At 30.2% G+C, this 16,119-nt stretch overlaps 1 protein-coding gene across 1 annotated transcript in view; it reads left to right on the top strand.

Moving 5' to 3' along the window:
• LOC116772662 (uncharacterized) overlaps positions 1-16,119 on the top strand; it is a 138,179-nt gene that overhangs the window by 91,845 nt on the left and 30,215 nt on the right. The window contains exon 8 of the mRNA XM_061522346.1: positions 8,464-8,659. Coding sequence (XP_061378330.1) covers positions 8,464-8,659 — 196 coding nt within the window. The remainder of the gene's footprint in view (positions 1-8,463; positions 8,660-16,119) is intronic.

Raw genomic sequence — 16,119 nt, forward strand, 5'->3', positions numbered from 1 at the left:
CATTTACCACGTTCTAGCATCATTATACAAATGGGAATAAAGAAATTGTTAAGATAAAAGCTTGCTTCTAAATTTTTTAATGCGGAATTCCGAACGTACTATGATTATACTATTTGAAAATTTGCTCAGACTTAAAGTTTCGTTGTTTCAGTAAGCCAATGACCGAGCGCTCGGAAGTTTGGTTATAAAAAAATAAATGTTCTCTCTTTGCATAAGTTTTAATACTTACATTGTTCGGTTGGAGTTTTCAAAGAAATGCTTCTTGAAAATAATTTTCTGCAAATATGTACAACATTGTTTTGCATGTCACTTTTGGTAGAACTTTTTTGTGCGACGTTTTATACATATGCGTATAGTTTAATTTTCTATAAATATATTAATTAAAACCATTTAGTGTGAGAAAAATATTGCATAATATAATATCAAGAAGTTAAAAATTGGTATTTTCAGACGAACTCTAATATTTTTGTATTTAGCTTTCTGAAAGTACTCACACTGTGTCTTATCGAAGGTGAGGAACGTTCCGTTTTTCTGAATCTAATAGAATGTACGATCTAGAAAATGTGAACAAAGTTACACTGAAATGAGATAAATACTCCTTGTGCGGGCGAGTGCATTAACAATGAGCGACATCTTATATTGCAAACACGTACCATCCGCACCCAACACCTATATCCTACTACACACTTTTGTATCTTAATTTAAATCCACACGAATTATTTCACATCGTAAATATCCAATAAATATTCGTATACCGTTGTAAGAGCGGTCCTAAGTGGGTTTAATAAGGTTTAAAATTGTTTAATCGACCGAATCTTCGAGATCTTTATTGACCCTTCGTTGCGCTGAGCTGTTATGTCCCAAAATTTATTACTTTATAAGGTGACTTATTTTCCACAAATTGTTGTAGAACATCTCGACGCCACAACATTTGGATTTATGAACTGTAAAAATGTAACAAATTCCTTGTCAATAACCGTTGATTGAGCATAATTGTGTTAAATTGAGGAAAGCGAGACGTGATGTGAAATAAAACCGTTTATGTAATATAAATTCGTATTATAACAAAACGAAAAATCGCTTCCCGTAGCATTTTATTTCTACAACAAAAAATGTGCATCCAAATCTAGTTCTTGTTCAAAATGTTTTTCTTCTATTCGACACTGTTTGCATACATTACAATATAATTCATTTCAAATAATTTAATTATATTATAGCTACACATTATGAACTTATTTAATGTTAGTTAAAACTACGTCACAAAAATCTACACTTCGTCCAACAATAATATGTACTATAGAGGAAAAAACATAAATATTAACAAGTGTTGTTTGTATTTGAATCAACGGTCAAATATGTTCATTTTACCGCCATGTAAATTTCGTTCTCAATTTACAGAGCTGTTTATATTTGGACGAATCGAGTTTGTCTAGAAACTTCAAACACGGTATTTGTATAAATAATCCGTATTCTGAATATCTATCTTTATTTATTTTCACACCTTCAAAAGGCTTAAAATATTGAACATTTGCATTGGCATTTAATTTTTTTTTATATCCACAAATAATTATAATTTATATTGTTTAAGTTAATTTTAACAGAAGATATAAATGTCGCGTAATTTGTAAAATGAACCAATATATAATAAGGTTTCCCTAATACACATCCTAACGATTTTATTACTATTTAAACATAAACTCTAATGTTAAGACAAGTTTCCGAATACAACTTCAAATTAACTGTCAATACCATGTACACAGCTTGACATCCAATCACATAATAAATGTCACTTCATACACATTCATAAAGATTGACGATTTCATATATAAATGTCCCCGACGTGCTATCTGACAGCAGACATATTTTGTTTATCTTGATGATAAGGTAACGTGTTTATTGACTTACAGAACACTCGTTTTATTTCTGTAATTTGAAATATTGACAGTAAAAATATGTCAATTCAATTACGATTCCATAGATAAATATCACTTGTTACCCCCTCATTTGCTATCACTCCATTCCAAATCAAGGTCCTTTAATTCATGCACGTAATAAATGTTAAATTCTTAGACTTCTTCATACTGTTTTAAGATGAGACCCAGGTATTAAGCAATCGATAGAATCATCAAGCGAAGCTAGCAACTTTCAAACCAGTCTGTTTATTTCTCCATAGTTTATATGTATTAAAAGAATATATCCCTTTTTTCTTTATGTTACTCGATTACCCTTATGACCCAGTTAGACAAAACGTAACGCATTCAACACGACACAGCCTTTCGCCGGTGAAAAGCTTGTTATATATTTATGTAGTGGTTTGATATGCATTTAGATTGCTATCTACGATACAGTGAGATTTAATATGATTGCAAATAATATCTACGTTTACAATAACGTATAGTGGCATTGTATTGAAGTGAATTGAACTCAAATAATTATTGAATCACTGAAAGACATTTCGCAGTAAATTCACCTCAAGTTCAATTTGATTCGTAAGTATAAAATTTGTATAGAAAATGTACAAACTTAAAGAATAGCTCCAACAATGTATATCGCTATCTTGATTCGCAAGAAGTTATCATAATGATGAGAGTCACACAAAACTTAACACATAATTTCACAGATTCTGCACACTATATGTACCTCTGATTAGCATAATACGCTTCACAGCAATCGCTTCAAACGGCGACCGTCATGACACGTGGAAACAATGGCTTTTATGCCTAATTTGTCATGTTTATGGCAAAGTCGTGTTTCGTTACGACCTTAACGTTCACGAACTGTCATCGTTTGACACACCCGTTTGGTATAATAAATAAATAATTAGAGATACTAATAATACATTCGTTTGTTTTAAATATTAATACCGATACACAGTTTAGAGAAGTTAAAATTTATTACAAACGCTAAGCTTAGGGTTACAGACGATCATCTTGCTTCGAACGGGTCTATTAAGTTCATTTATGAACTATTTAAGTACTGTTTTATGTTTACAGTCGCGGTTAACGTCTCCTAAAATGCACTATGAAAACATAAGTTGTAAGAATTTTTTATGGTCTTTAATAATGTTCTTAAATGTTATTTTTTAACTCCAATCACGGTCTGAATTTTTTTAAATATATATTTAAAATCAAATGAAAAACTTGATCGGACAGAAATAAAGTAATCCAGTTATTTGTGCAATTTTATAACTGGCTCATTTAAAAAATTTTAGTAAACAAAAAAACGGCACATTAAAAGACTATATATTATGTGAGTCTAATTCAAAATAATATCGAAACATATTCAACGCAAGATGACACAGAACAGATACAAAATAACTATTTTATTTTTATCAACCACATTAAAACATTATTTATTAATAAAAAATAAAATTAAAAAACCCACCAAATTTAATTAATTTTTTGTTAAACTTTACTTATCTATCTACAATAATATGAACATACGTACATACTAGCATTACTATATGAATATAAGACGATGTACAAATACAGAATTCAGGTTTGACATTCAGTAGCGAATTCCAGCCATACCCTCTATCTATAGAGATATATTGAACTATAAATCATTCAATGCTACTAAAGTCTACTGGGTTTAGATTTAACTGAAGGGTTGACTTTCTTGTCATATAAACATGCAAGGAAGCAAGAATTGTATGTAGTCATTAGCATTATTAAATATAACTAAATATATTTTCGTGATAACGCTTCTACTTTATTACGATTAAGAGGTTATTCTCAATCATGGTTATAAGTCGTAAATGACACTTGGAACAAAGTTTATCGAATCTCAATATTACAACAAAAATTTCTGCATATAAATTTACACCCTAAATATAAGAGTATAGATTTTTAAGTTCACCTTTTTATATGATACTGAAATTTTAATAGTCAGGGGAGTTATTCTAGATGACACACTTAGTGATTATTGTCACGGCATTAAAATCCCCCAAGTGAGTCTGCGACGAGTTCGTGTAATGGATGTTTTAAATTCAAAATTTTATACAAAATTACTTTCGTGTTTATGACATATTATTCTATGAAGATATCTTTTTACAAAATATTTTGCTTATATATCACATATGTGGACGACATGTCAAGACACTGATTGTTCGATCTCAATGTTACATTCAGGTACAAGGTCCAGTCTTGGAAAATGTATCCAAACTTTTTTTTTTATAATCACAACACAACTGATGTTGTGATATAAAACATGATCTTTCTGTTTCATTTCACGCAAGGCCTCATAACGTTTCAATTCGAAAAATAAATATCACTTGTGTTCTAACAAAACGTTTATACTGTGTTCATTGTATTATTAATGTTTGTACCATCTATATTAAAATCTCTTATTTAGTAAAGAACTCATTTAAGCTAAATCATCACCAAAACTATTTCAATTAAACAAACTGCGTCACTGTCACTAATCAATGACAATTAATGACAGGTGAAGCCGCGGTTCACTATAATTATTAGTTGATACCATTCCGGATAACAATTATTTTGTTTACTCAATTAAAACTAGAAAAGGCATTTGCGATTGTAAAATATATTTATTCAAAATAAAGATTTTTTTTTATAATATATTTATGTATATTTAATGTTAACACACTACAGAATCTTATTCCGAAAAACAACACCTTTTAATTATCAACAAAGTATGAAATTTGTGTTTTTTGTAAGCAGAAATAGTTGCAAATAAAGCGTTTTTAATGGACATGTCGGGTTCATAAAACTAATATATTTATTTTACTATCGAAAACATTTTGTTATAAAACTTAAACTACAGTCTGAAAAATGTATAAAAGCAAGTTTTAAAACGTAATGGCTTAGAAATTATCCTCAGTGTTTTAATATAATTCCACAAAAGCTATTACCTTTTGACCTTTGACATCCATTAGGGTTACATATTGCCTGATATTTTGTATTTCTGCGGTTACTTTAACGACTGAAAATTTATATCAAATCTAGATCGAATTTAGATTAAAAATTCAAAGACATAAAATGCAAGTCTATTGAAATAAATGACATTCTCTGTTATGTTCTTTGTTTGGGCTGTCAAATCCATAGCCATAATTCAAAAACATCGTTTCAGTGAATCCTGTAAATAAGATCGTTGTGTATTTATATATATATTATTATATCAAATACATTAAATATCTTAATCGACTGGAAATAAAATTATGTTAGCTTCACATAATTTCGTAAAAAAATAACTTTGGGACGGATACGAAATGTTAAATCGTTACGTTTATTGCATCGTAACCTAAAATAAGTGTACACTTCCCCATCTGTAAATGAGATTGACGAATAACTTTAAATGAGCAGTGAAAATAAAATAGCATTATCGAAATAAACAAGTTACCAATGTTTATGTAGTAAGTCAATAGTCCAATTATTTCTTTTGAAACTATTCTACATCAAATATGTTTAACAATCTTTTAATATTTTTACTTGCTCATTAAAAATAATGGCATATTAAAAAAGTATGCTTTATAATTTTTTTATAATAAAAGCTTCGTATTAAATATTATATACTTCTATGAAAATGTAGACTACCTATTAAAATAGATAATTGCTTTTTAAAATGTCAGCCACAAACACAAAACAGTTTTATAAAAATTTAAATTTCGAACAAGGAATTGATTATTTTTTGTGACATTTTTGTTTTCAATTTCGTTATAGAAGTTAAATGACGTAATATGTTAAACGATGTAGTTATATATGTCATGCTAGTAGGTGCTGATACGTGTTTGCCATAGTTTGTTATAATTAGATATTAATTACAAGTCAGCTTAGGTGGTACAGCCTAGCTGTGGTCACTTACTACAGCTCAACATGGGCTGGCTCAATCGAGGAAGTACCACCCTCTCACAGAAGATCGGCGTGAAGTAGCTTTTAGTGGCTGCGTTTCGTCCGATGAGTGAGAGAGCCGGTTGCCCTTTCCCCGTCCCACCCTTTCCTGCCATTTCCTTATTCCCACCCGTCCCTTTTCTTCAACATTCAAGGTTGGCAACATCTATGTTGCGGATGTCCATGGGTGACGGTCACTACTGCCCATCATGTAGACCGTCTGCCCGTTTGCCATCTTTTACATAAAAAAAATATATACAAACTAGTGTTACTTACCTAACTTTATTTCAAGCATTCACACAACAGCATTTGCATACAGAAATAAACATAATTATAGGTATTTAGTATCGATAGCGGAGGCTTGCAATATTATTTTTATATTGCAAAATAAGAAAACAGTGATTAGGATTTCCTTAAGAAATCCCAACGGGAGACATTATGTAGAAGGCTCAACTCACTATCTCATATAAGGACACGACAGCTTAATTGGCAAAACGGATTGGAAACCGAAATTCCACGGGTTGCAATTTCAAACCTGGTCGAGTCATTGAACTGAGCTTTCTATTTCTTGTATTTGAAATTTCATTCAAGTATAAACTCAATATTACTTTTATATGAAAGACATAATTTTACCATTTAATTTTATTACAGTGTAGAAAAGAATGTACACAGATTGTCGAGCTGGATAAAGTGATACCTGCTTGTTTTAAATTAGTTTATTCTAACATGGAAACATTATTGTACAGTGAGATAAAAATTCCTTAAGTAGTTTAAAAATTTACCAATATCCCACATCAACCTTCAGAAATATTTTAATTCATTATTATTTATAAAAGACTACTTTATTTACTTTGATTGCGTACATAAATATAAAGCTTTTTTAGTAACCTTCTGTATTTATTCTTCATTATACTTTAATTATCTTATTTACGATAGAACAGTGCAAAAATTCACATTAACATCATGCAAGTTCTCGCCGCACTCTTGTATTAGCAATATAAACAGGAATAAGTTCTAACTTATACATTTAACGTCGTCTTTTGGTTTCAGACAAGTTTATAAATTAATTCATGAGCTTCGCTTAGTATCGATTTATGATTTGACATTTAACTTGTTAAGTTTAAAAGACGTATTTTGTTATTTCCAATATTATAAATAATATAATTCAGACGAAATCATGCTTGTGTGAACGTAAATTAACGTGCCATGTTTGTATTGGATTAAAGCATAATAATCGTTCGTTTTGAACTAATTAATGGGTACGGATTAAAAAACGTAGGTGCGCTGGTTAGGGAGATTATTTTAGAAATTTTATATTATTTTTATAAAACCTTACTGCACACGACGGCTCTATTAAATATTAATTCGCTTCAGGATTTAATTCTCTAAACTTCTCCTGTTTGATGGAGACAAATGGCACGAGTTGTTCGTAGCCTTTATCCGTGGCGTTGTTTTTGCTCTGTTTATAATTACACATTTTTATAATACATCACGAGAAGATACACAATATAGCTTTATGGCCCTTTTAGTTGGTTATTATTCCAATACGAAGCTTTTTCATATTTAGTACGCTTCTGTTAACCAAATGTCCCAGAACGTTCCAGCCTAAATTACTTTGGCTGCACTCCTAATGTTTCCTCCGGGCGAATTTGAATGCCTATCTATGTAATAACCGGCCTTTGTTTCGTTGGCACTGTATCGCGGCGATGCTGTTTATCTTTATTAATGAAGGATCGAATGTTACTTTTGTTCTCGATTCGTTTGCGATTCAGAAAGGACGGAATGGAGTTACGGTCAAAATTATATTTATTTTAGACGTTTTCAGCGATTCAGCGATTTTTTCGTATTTTATACAGAAGCTATAAATTATTTATGTAGTGTGAGTAAAAGATGTACCAATCGAATGCGCATTCACAAACACACATGTACATTTTCCGATCTCGAAACTATTAATACGAAGCACTGTCATACTTTCTCGAGCTTACATCTTATATTTTTTCATTATTAAATCACAAACTGTTGAATTCAATAAATCTAACTCCAAAGAGGAAATTCTTCTAACATCTCGAAGGTACAATATATTACGAGTCTGTCAATAGTTCATTAGTATTCAGTAAATATACCAACATCCTTCATTATAGCATCACATCTCTCGAAAGATTTATTTTTCGCTTACTTAATTCCGATGACGCCTCTGATTTATGATAATCTCATTTCAATAGTCCACATTCAGGCGGAACAAATGATTTATTACATAGGTCTTATTGTGTTCATAGTTTAAAAAAGAATTAACTTGGACTGAATCAAAGAAAGAGTAAATCGTAATTATGATTTTAAAATTAATGTAATGTTATTCTGATGCTTCAATAAAAAATTTATCAGACGATTTTCTATTTCAATTCAAGTATTATTTGCCTGCATAAAACAATTGTAACGAAATGTTAGCACACTTGTTACTTGTTAATGATGTTTGTTAAGAATATTAAAGCATGATATGAATGTGGTTAAATTTTTTTTGAAATAAACACGAAGACCTATATAGCTATAAACACGAAGACCGATGAGCTTCGTGAATTAGCCGGCACATATAATGTCCTTTGTCAATTTGTTTCAGATCCGTACAAAGCTTCTAAAGTCCAGTGCAACGAATCGATAGTGCTGTCACACTTGCACCCGCAGGCTACAATCTCGAGCCCCGGCTTCCCTCGCCCCTATCCCGACGACGTGCATTGTGTTACACAGATCAAAGCTCCGCCAGCACACACTATACGTTTACATTTTGAGGAACTGCTCACCGAACATGAACCTCAGTAAGTATGTTTAAAAAAATGGAATTATCTATATTGCAATCAAAAACGAATGTTATTCATAGTACACATAAGAATACTGTCCAATATCAGAATGAGTTATGTGTTAGTTTGTCGTAAATCATCTCAAAATTTATATAACTTTTAAAGACTAAGTCCTTACTTAACTGTGTAGTAATTACTGTTTCAAAACCCTTTATTTCTTGATTTAATTCATTTAAGTCGATGGATGTTGACTTGAAAGACAAACATATTTAACTGAGCTATGAATCTTACGATAATGAGTTAACTTAGAAATGCAAGTGTGTGGGTTGCATAAGTTTTCTTTTTAAGAATTATAAAAATAATGCATAATATGTTAAAAGGGATATAATTCTATGTTATTGTAGTTCTCAACTATTAAATGATTTCAATAAATCTTATATATAAAACTATAAACGACGGTAGGAAAGAGACATGTAACCGCTCTGGGTTACGTTAAACAGATTCCTCTCCATATTCAAAAAATAAAATCTACACGACTGAGATGCATTTGCATGTTTAAATCTAAGCATATATATCTTAATAACGAATTACTCAACTTCATTTTTATTATGCTACTCATAAAAACTCACTATCTTTGTAATAGCAAAATTTCAAACGAGCTATATAATGTTATTAAAATAATCCAGTGTTATACCACCTTATGTTTTATTCTAAATATCTTTTATGTTAATTATCCTTAACACTAATGTAAAACCCTCGTTTATGACTGAAGATACTTTTAAGGTCGTGGCGGGACGTAGTTGACATTTAAAAGGCAAGTTACATCATTGTATCTTTATTAATACACTAAGTTTTGGCTCTCACTCTCCCGAGAAATAATTTTGGACTGAATATCCTTTGGGAGCTCTTTTCTTTCCTTTATTAAAGTATACCGTGTCGTTTCACTTAAAACAATTTAATACTACGTCACAAGGAAATTAAAATTAAATTATAGAATTTACAATAATGTTAAAGGAACCTTTCCGTTATGTTTCCTTAATAAAATATTTAATACCAGCTTTACGATGGTGTAGCTTATGTTATGTAAATTAGGTTATAAAATTGAGAACAAAAAGATTCAGGCTTCGGATGAGAGACATTGTGGTTAAATTGAATTCTATTCCATATTTTACATAACAAAGTTGCTGCGTATTATCTAAAGAAGCGGATATTTACTTCAAATAACATATTACATACATGCCATTGATGGTGACAACTGACAAGCTTGATCACTTCACGAGTTTATATGTTTATTGTTTATTATATCTTGAAAACGTATCTTTTAGGATTATTTAAAGACCTCTAAAATATATTATTTAGTGCGATATTCAAAATCACAGAGCCATGAAAGTTATTTTTCAATTAAAAATAAAACACACAATTTGTAGGCTGTTACGTGGTCAAGGTGCTATTGGACGTCGCTTATATAGAATGTGTTGTGAGGTCACATCATGTCATGGACATGTAGTAAAAAGTAAAAATTAATTATTATTATTATTATCAATTAGTTATATCCTTTTAATAATAAACTCCAAAACCTAAATGTCCAAACTTTATGAATATTGATGTGAATAAAGTCGCGAAGAAATTATACACTTCACTAAAGATATATGAATTTATGGTATGATTTATGTTTCAATACATTCTATTTTGGCGAAATTGTCTCATTCTGGAGAAAGGCTATAGTGCCAATTTTACCCGTAGAAATCTGAGATATGAATCCTGAGATAAAAATTTACAAGCTTTCTCAAGGTAGATTGATTTATTACCTTATTCATCTTAAATGAGCTGCAGTCAATTTTCCTAGACAATTCCCAGGTAAAAATATCCAATAAATCCTTCTTCAGGAAAAACTTAACGTACATATTTGGTAGTAGTGCAAATGAACTTGATAAGTGGTAGGAAAACAGTACTAGCCATCAGATAGTTCTGTACAAGGAAAAGCTCACTTCACTCACTCACTCACTTCCCCTCTTCAACAGAGCATTAGATCAAATTCTTTTATCGAGAACTAACTGCTCATCTCATTTACTTCCGGAATTCAAATCCGACGAATCTAACTTACAGTCCAACTTTTTCACGCGGCAATAATTTCAGTACAGGGAATACTTTTTGGCTGTCCAAAGAAATACCATTGATATACAATTTATTCTAGTGAGCTGGAATACTGAAGCAGTGTAGAATATAATGGTACATGCCATAAGACAGTTAAATATTATAGGGTCACTATTAGGTGATCATACACGACCGCCTTCAACCTGAACGTATCCCTTCTTTATAAATCACCAACTACCTCAGTTCTGAGCGTCTTTCATGCATCCGTTGTCCACATTTCCTTCGAATGTAGGGCATCCTTCTCTATGTTTGCTTAGCCTTGTTCTTCATTCTAGCCCGTGGCCGCTCCATCGAACCGAACACCTATACGGCCTATATGGCCGGACGGTATTAAAGTCACATGAATTTAGTTTTCTGGGGAAATTCTTCATTAAAAAAAAACAACAAACCAGCTCTGTTAATCAACAATACAACAATAAGACTCTCCTACTTTGAATTGATACAAAAACTTGTATATGTTAAAGAGAAAACCACATCTGATGCTAACTTTGAACGCGTTTCATATCTGACTATTTTAACTTCTTTATTTTTACCAACTTTATCTGCGCATGAACCTTCTCAACATGAACATGAATTTTCTCAACCAAAGTGAACCCAAAACTGTTAAAGACAATTTTTTTTTTTAACCCTATTCGCGTCAGCTGTTACAACCTTTTCCCCTTCTCTGGTTTTCATCCTTGATAAATTCTAAGTAACATTTGTAATTCTAACATCAAAAATATTTTCCGTTATATCCTAAACGTTTTGAAACGAATTTCCACTGTTAAATCCGCTATTTAAGTCCCTAGAATTTTTTTGGCAAATAAAATAGTGGCAGTTAATCCCTTTTTTAATATCATTACTTAAATTATTTACTTTTTTAATGTTCAGAACTATTCTTCTTTCGTCAACATAGTGCAAAAAAAAATACGAAAAAGTTTTCCCATTTCTTTTTCTATTTTACAAGAAATATAAAACGACTTCAACTATTGGCACCAAAATATTTTTATTACACAATATTTATCCTGATTTAATATCAAAACAGTCAATACCAGTTAATAATGTGTGAATTTGATTTAAGTTAATCTTATCAGACTATGTCGTTATTCTTAACATTTTCTTTTCATCTGTATCTATCTAAGATATTGTGCCAGAAAATTCCGTCATTTAAAATAGTTTAGCTCATTCTACAACAAATACCTAAGAATGGATGGCGCTTAAAAGATTACAATAACATAATTCATTTCCCGCTCCAACTAATCCCACCAAGAGCCTTTGTAAGTTTACGTTCGTCTTAGAAATACTCTAGTTATACATGAATGATAAAATGGTTCAACATTAACAAATGGATTTTTAATATATTTCTATATTTTTTTTATAAATTATCAAAATTTTTGTAACGAAGGCTATATATTTTAGACAATACTTTATCATCTATGAAGCTTAATAACACGCGAAGAATTTCATCTTTGATTCCTTAAACGCATGTCTATAATAATAAATAATTACATATATATAAAAACATATAAAATTACAAAGTGAAGCTCCTAATGTATTTTTAATATATTTAAGGCTGTATGTTGGAATTTATTATATAAATATGATCTAAATAACATCGATGGCTTGTTGATGACAGAAAATGTCATTACAGCATTAAAAGCACCCTTATTTCGTTAAATTATTTTTTATGTGCACTAAAACATGTTATCAATTAATAAAAATCCTCTTAATAAGACGGGAGAAAAAACCTTAAGATTTATAAGAAAAGGAATAAGCACTACATTCAATATATAATTTGGCCGTCTTTTATATCTTCTATAGAATCTCATAAAATATGGATTACGTTACGTATGAATAAACCGAAACATAATGACATCTAACATGTAACGAAGCTATTATTTATATATGAATCAATCTCTAAATATGACTATTCTTTACGTATTTTTTCATGAATAGCTATTTTATAAACCTATCTCTCCATTATACTAAAAACACAGAAATATCTGCAAAAATAAGGGAGCATCTAATAAATCACAAGATAAAGAATACATCTTCCGTTAAACAACAAGGATACAGATGTCGGAGAAAAATGTCCGCCATTTTATCGCAGAGAAAAAAAGGTTTTGTCTCTGGAAGTTGAAAAACTTCTTACTTGGTCCGTATTGTTTGCGTAATTTCTATCTTTTATTGCTAATAATTTGTCTTTAATACAATAAAGTATATATATATATATCCAAATCTTTAAGATATTTGTTCTAGTAATATTCTTACTTAAATATTTTTCGTCAATACATAAATAAATTAAGCAAACATATCCCTACTCTACAAAGTTATCTTTAGAACTTTTTTCGGGTTTAGGGTCCTGTCTAAGAGGTCGGGTTGTAAAAACATATATTTTTTTAATTCGACTGGATAGTTCTTGACTGTCATAAAATTTTATAAAGTTGCATCAAAGTTGATGCACGGTAATCGTTTCATGTATACAACTTTCATGTATGCATGATGTAGGTGAGAACATTTCTTTTAAGTCCATCACAAATAACACACGAAAAGTCATTGAACTTTGATTCATCCACAGGTTTATCATACAGTCCACTCAACACTCGTCAACTAAAAAGCTCTGTCACGGAATTTTTACTCAAATAAAAAAAAGAGCATCACAGAAAATTTAGGATTTATGCAGCAAATTTGAACGTTAAATGCCAAAATGTTTGTTTTGGATTACAATGTTATCCGAAATAAAATGTTTACAAGAAACTTGTTAAGAACAAATTGTTGCTTAATATTTTAAAAGTCATAAGTAACATGTTTTCAACATTGAAAAAGATAAAATAAAGGAAAACTATATTTTTATTCTGATTTACACTTATTTGATACGTTCTGACATGCAAGTTGAATATTTGCATGACAAAGCGTTTTCAAAATGGACCACATTCTGGTACCAATGCAATTACGATACGGGCACAGATTATATAATATAATGTCACTTTTACCACAGTATAAATCTTTAAACTTGTGATAGTTACAGAAGCTGAATTTTTCTTTAATTTAGATGACTTTGACGTCTATTTATTAAAATTATGAAAACAAACAGACGGACGTATGTATTCAATATCTTTATTTGTTTATAAGATTTCATTATTCAATATAAAATGTCAAAAACATTGTGAAATGTAGAGGGAGAGCTCGTTTACAATTTAAATTAGTTAACATCAAGCTCCGAGTAAACGACAGAAATTTTTGAATTAATTCATCGTGAATATAATTAATTATTTAATTTTATTCATTCATTCCAACTTAGTTTAATATATTAATATGAATATTGATATATTACTAATGACAAAAGGTATGATACACATTAGCGTAATTGTTAATTTATTCACAAACTTTTAATTGGCCTCCCCCCTTTCCTTATCGTCCATTTTGGAAAAAAAACTTTAGAAAAAAGACAACATCTGGTTTGCGCTACATTCCATTTGCTTGAATATTTAAATACATTACAATTTTATTTTATAACACATATCATACGGTTCATCAAGCATCACTTACAATACAGAGTATAATATGCATTGATATTAGTGACATTAATATGTGAAAGCATTTATTAATATAAAAAACATCGGTTACATAGCGATTGCTATTTAAAAATTTATTGTATATAAACAAGCGGGAAGATTGAAATGTTCCACTGTGTTACTGAATAAACCGCAAAATGAAAAGTTGTGTGAAATTATTAATTTCAATCAGAATACGTTCACGTTTCAAGAAATAAGAACTTAAGTTGAAAAACAATATTTTAAGTCACCGAACATATTGGTTCCTTAAGAACTTTTTTCTTTAGTAACATCAGTTTACTCGGTTGAGAAATTTTAAAGTATCCGAGTTCGGACATGAGACTTGCTCTATAACTATTAAAGGCAGTCTCATTCAGGATAGATTTTCCTCTTGTAAGGTCTGCGAAATATATATATCAGTTCTACCACATTATATATTATACGTTTAAAGCAATGAAATTAAACTTTCCAAAATGCTAGGTATTTACGACTACTTTAACGAGCAATATTAAAAAAGAAACGATGGGCCCGGCCCCCGCACGGTGAATCCATTGAATGCTAAGAGGTTTCGTCTCTTATTGAAGATGTTTATTGTATTTCAATCGCTAGTTTTTATGACATCTTCATCCCACTATTACCTTCCTATCTTTCCACTCCATAATCTTAAAGTGACGTACCACATTAAGCTGCTTCTACTGATGTAGGGAACGATACTAGCTTACCATCAAATTGACCTTATCTACTCCGTAGACCAAAAAGATGAAATCCTTACATCCATTTACACAGAAATTTATGCTAAATACATAATATATTCCATTTAACATACGAGGAGTGTTCAGCAAAGGCATCTGTATACATCTGAGTAAGCCTTTTGAATTGGTTTCGAAATAAACCTGCACAGCTGATCAGATTACTTTGGGATATACAGTAATCTTCATGTAACTGACTTCTATAGAGCTAAAGATTGTGTATGTTAGTTTATTATAAACTTTAAATTTGAGTTATTTATTGGATACTAGGTTATAATGATGTCTGCATTGAAACCTTAATAGGATGGAATCTCACAGAAAGTAGTATAACAAGATGTTGCTTAGCCATTTAATGATTACTTTTGTACTGGCAGACTTCTAAATAAATGTTTGGAATCGTTTAAAATTAAGTTCTAAACTAAAAAAAAAAAAAAAAAAAAACAAAAATATCGATATCCTACCGACTCTGTAAATAATAAACATAACTTGTATCAAAGCTAGATGATTCTTAAAACAAAATGAATTATTCCTTGTGGACTCCAGCTTGTTTTAAATTGGAGGAGGAAAAAGAAATATTTGTCTAACAGTAAGGAAACACATACAATACATAAAAAAATAAATCAATTTATAATTATTTCAATATATATACAACAATTGCTAGCGTAGCTTTAGCACTGACAAACATTATTTTAGATGAAGCCATACCAATATTATAGGAGATGTAAAAAATATTAATGGCGGAGATCGCTGGCAATAAATCATCATTTGTAATGAACTACGGTCCAATTAAATCCATTGCAATGACAGTTACTATAACAAATAAGTATTAAATCTCCGGTAGCACACAGCATGATAAGTTGGCTCATCACATACCGTGTTTAATTATTCAACTAAGCATTTATCAGCAGTTCGTGCTTAGCACAGAAATTTACATTAATTTTCATTCAGTTATCATGATATATAAATCATTATGATAATTCAGATTCTATTGGACTATTTAAATTTATGAATTATTACACAAATAATGTTCTCAATTTGAAAA

This window comes from Danaus plexippus, chromosome 12 (genome assembly GCF_018135715.1).
Source record: "Danaus plexippus chromosome 12, MEX_DaPlex, whole genome shotgun sequence".
Lineage (NCBI taxonomy): Eukaryota > Metazoa > Arthropoda > Insecta > Lepidoptera > Nymphalidae > Danaus > Danaus plexippus.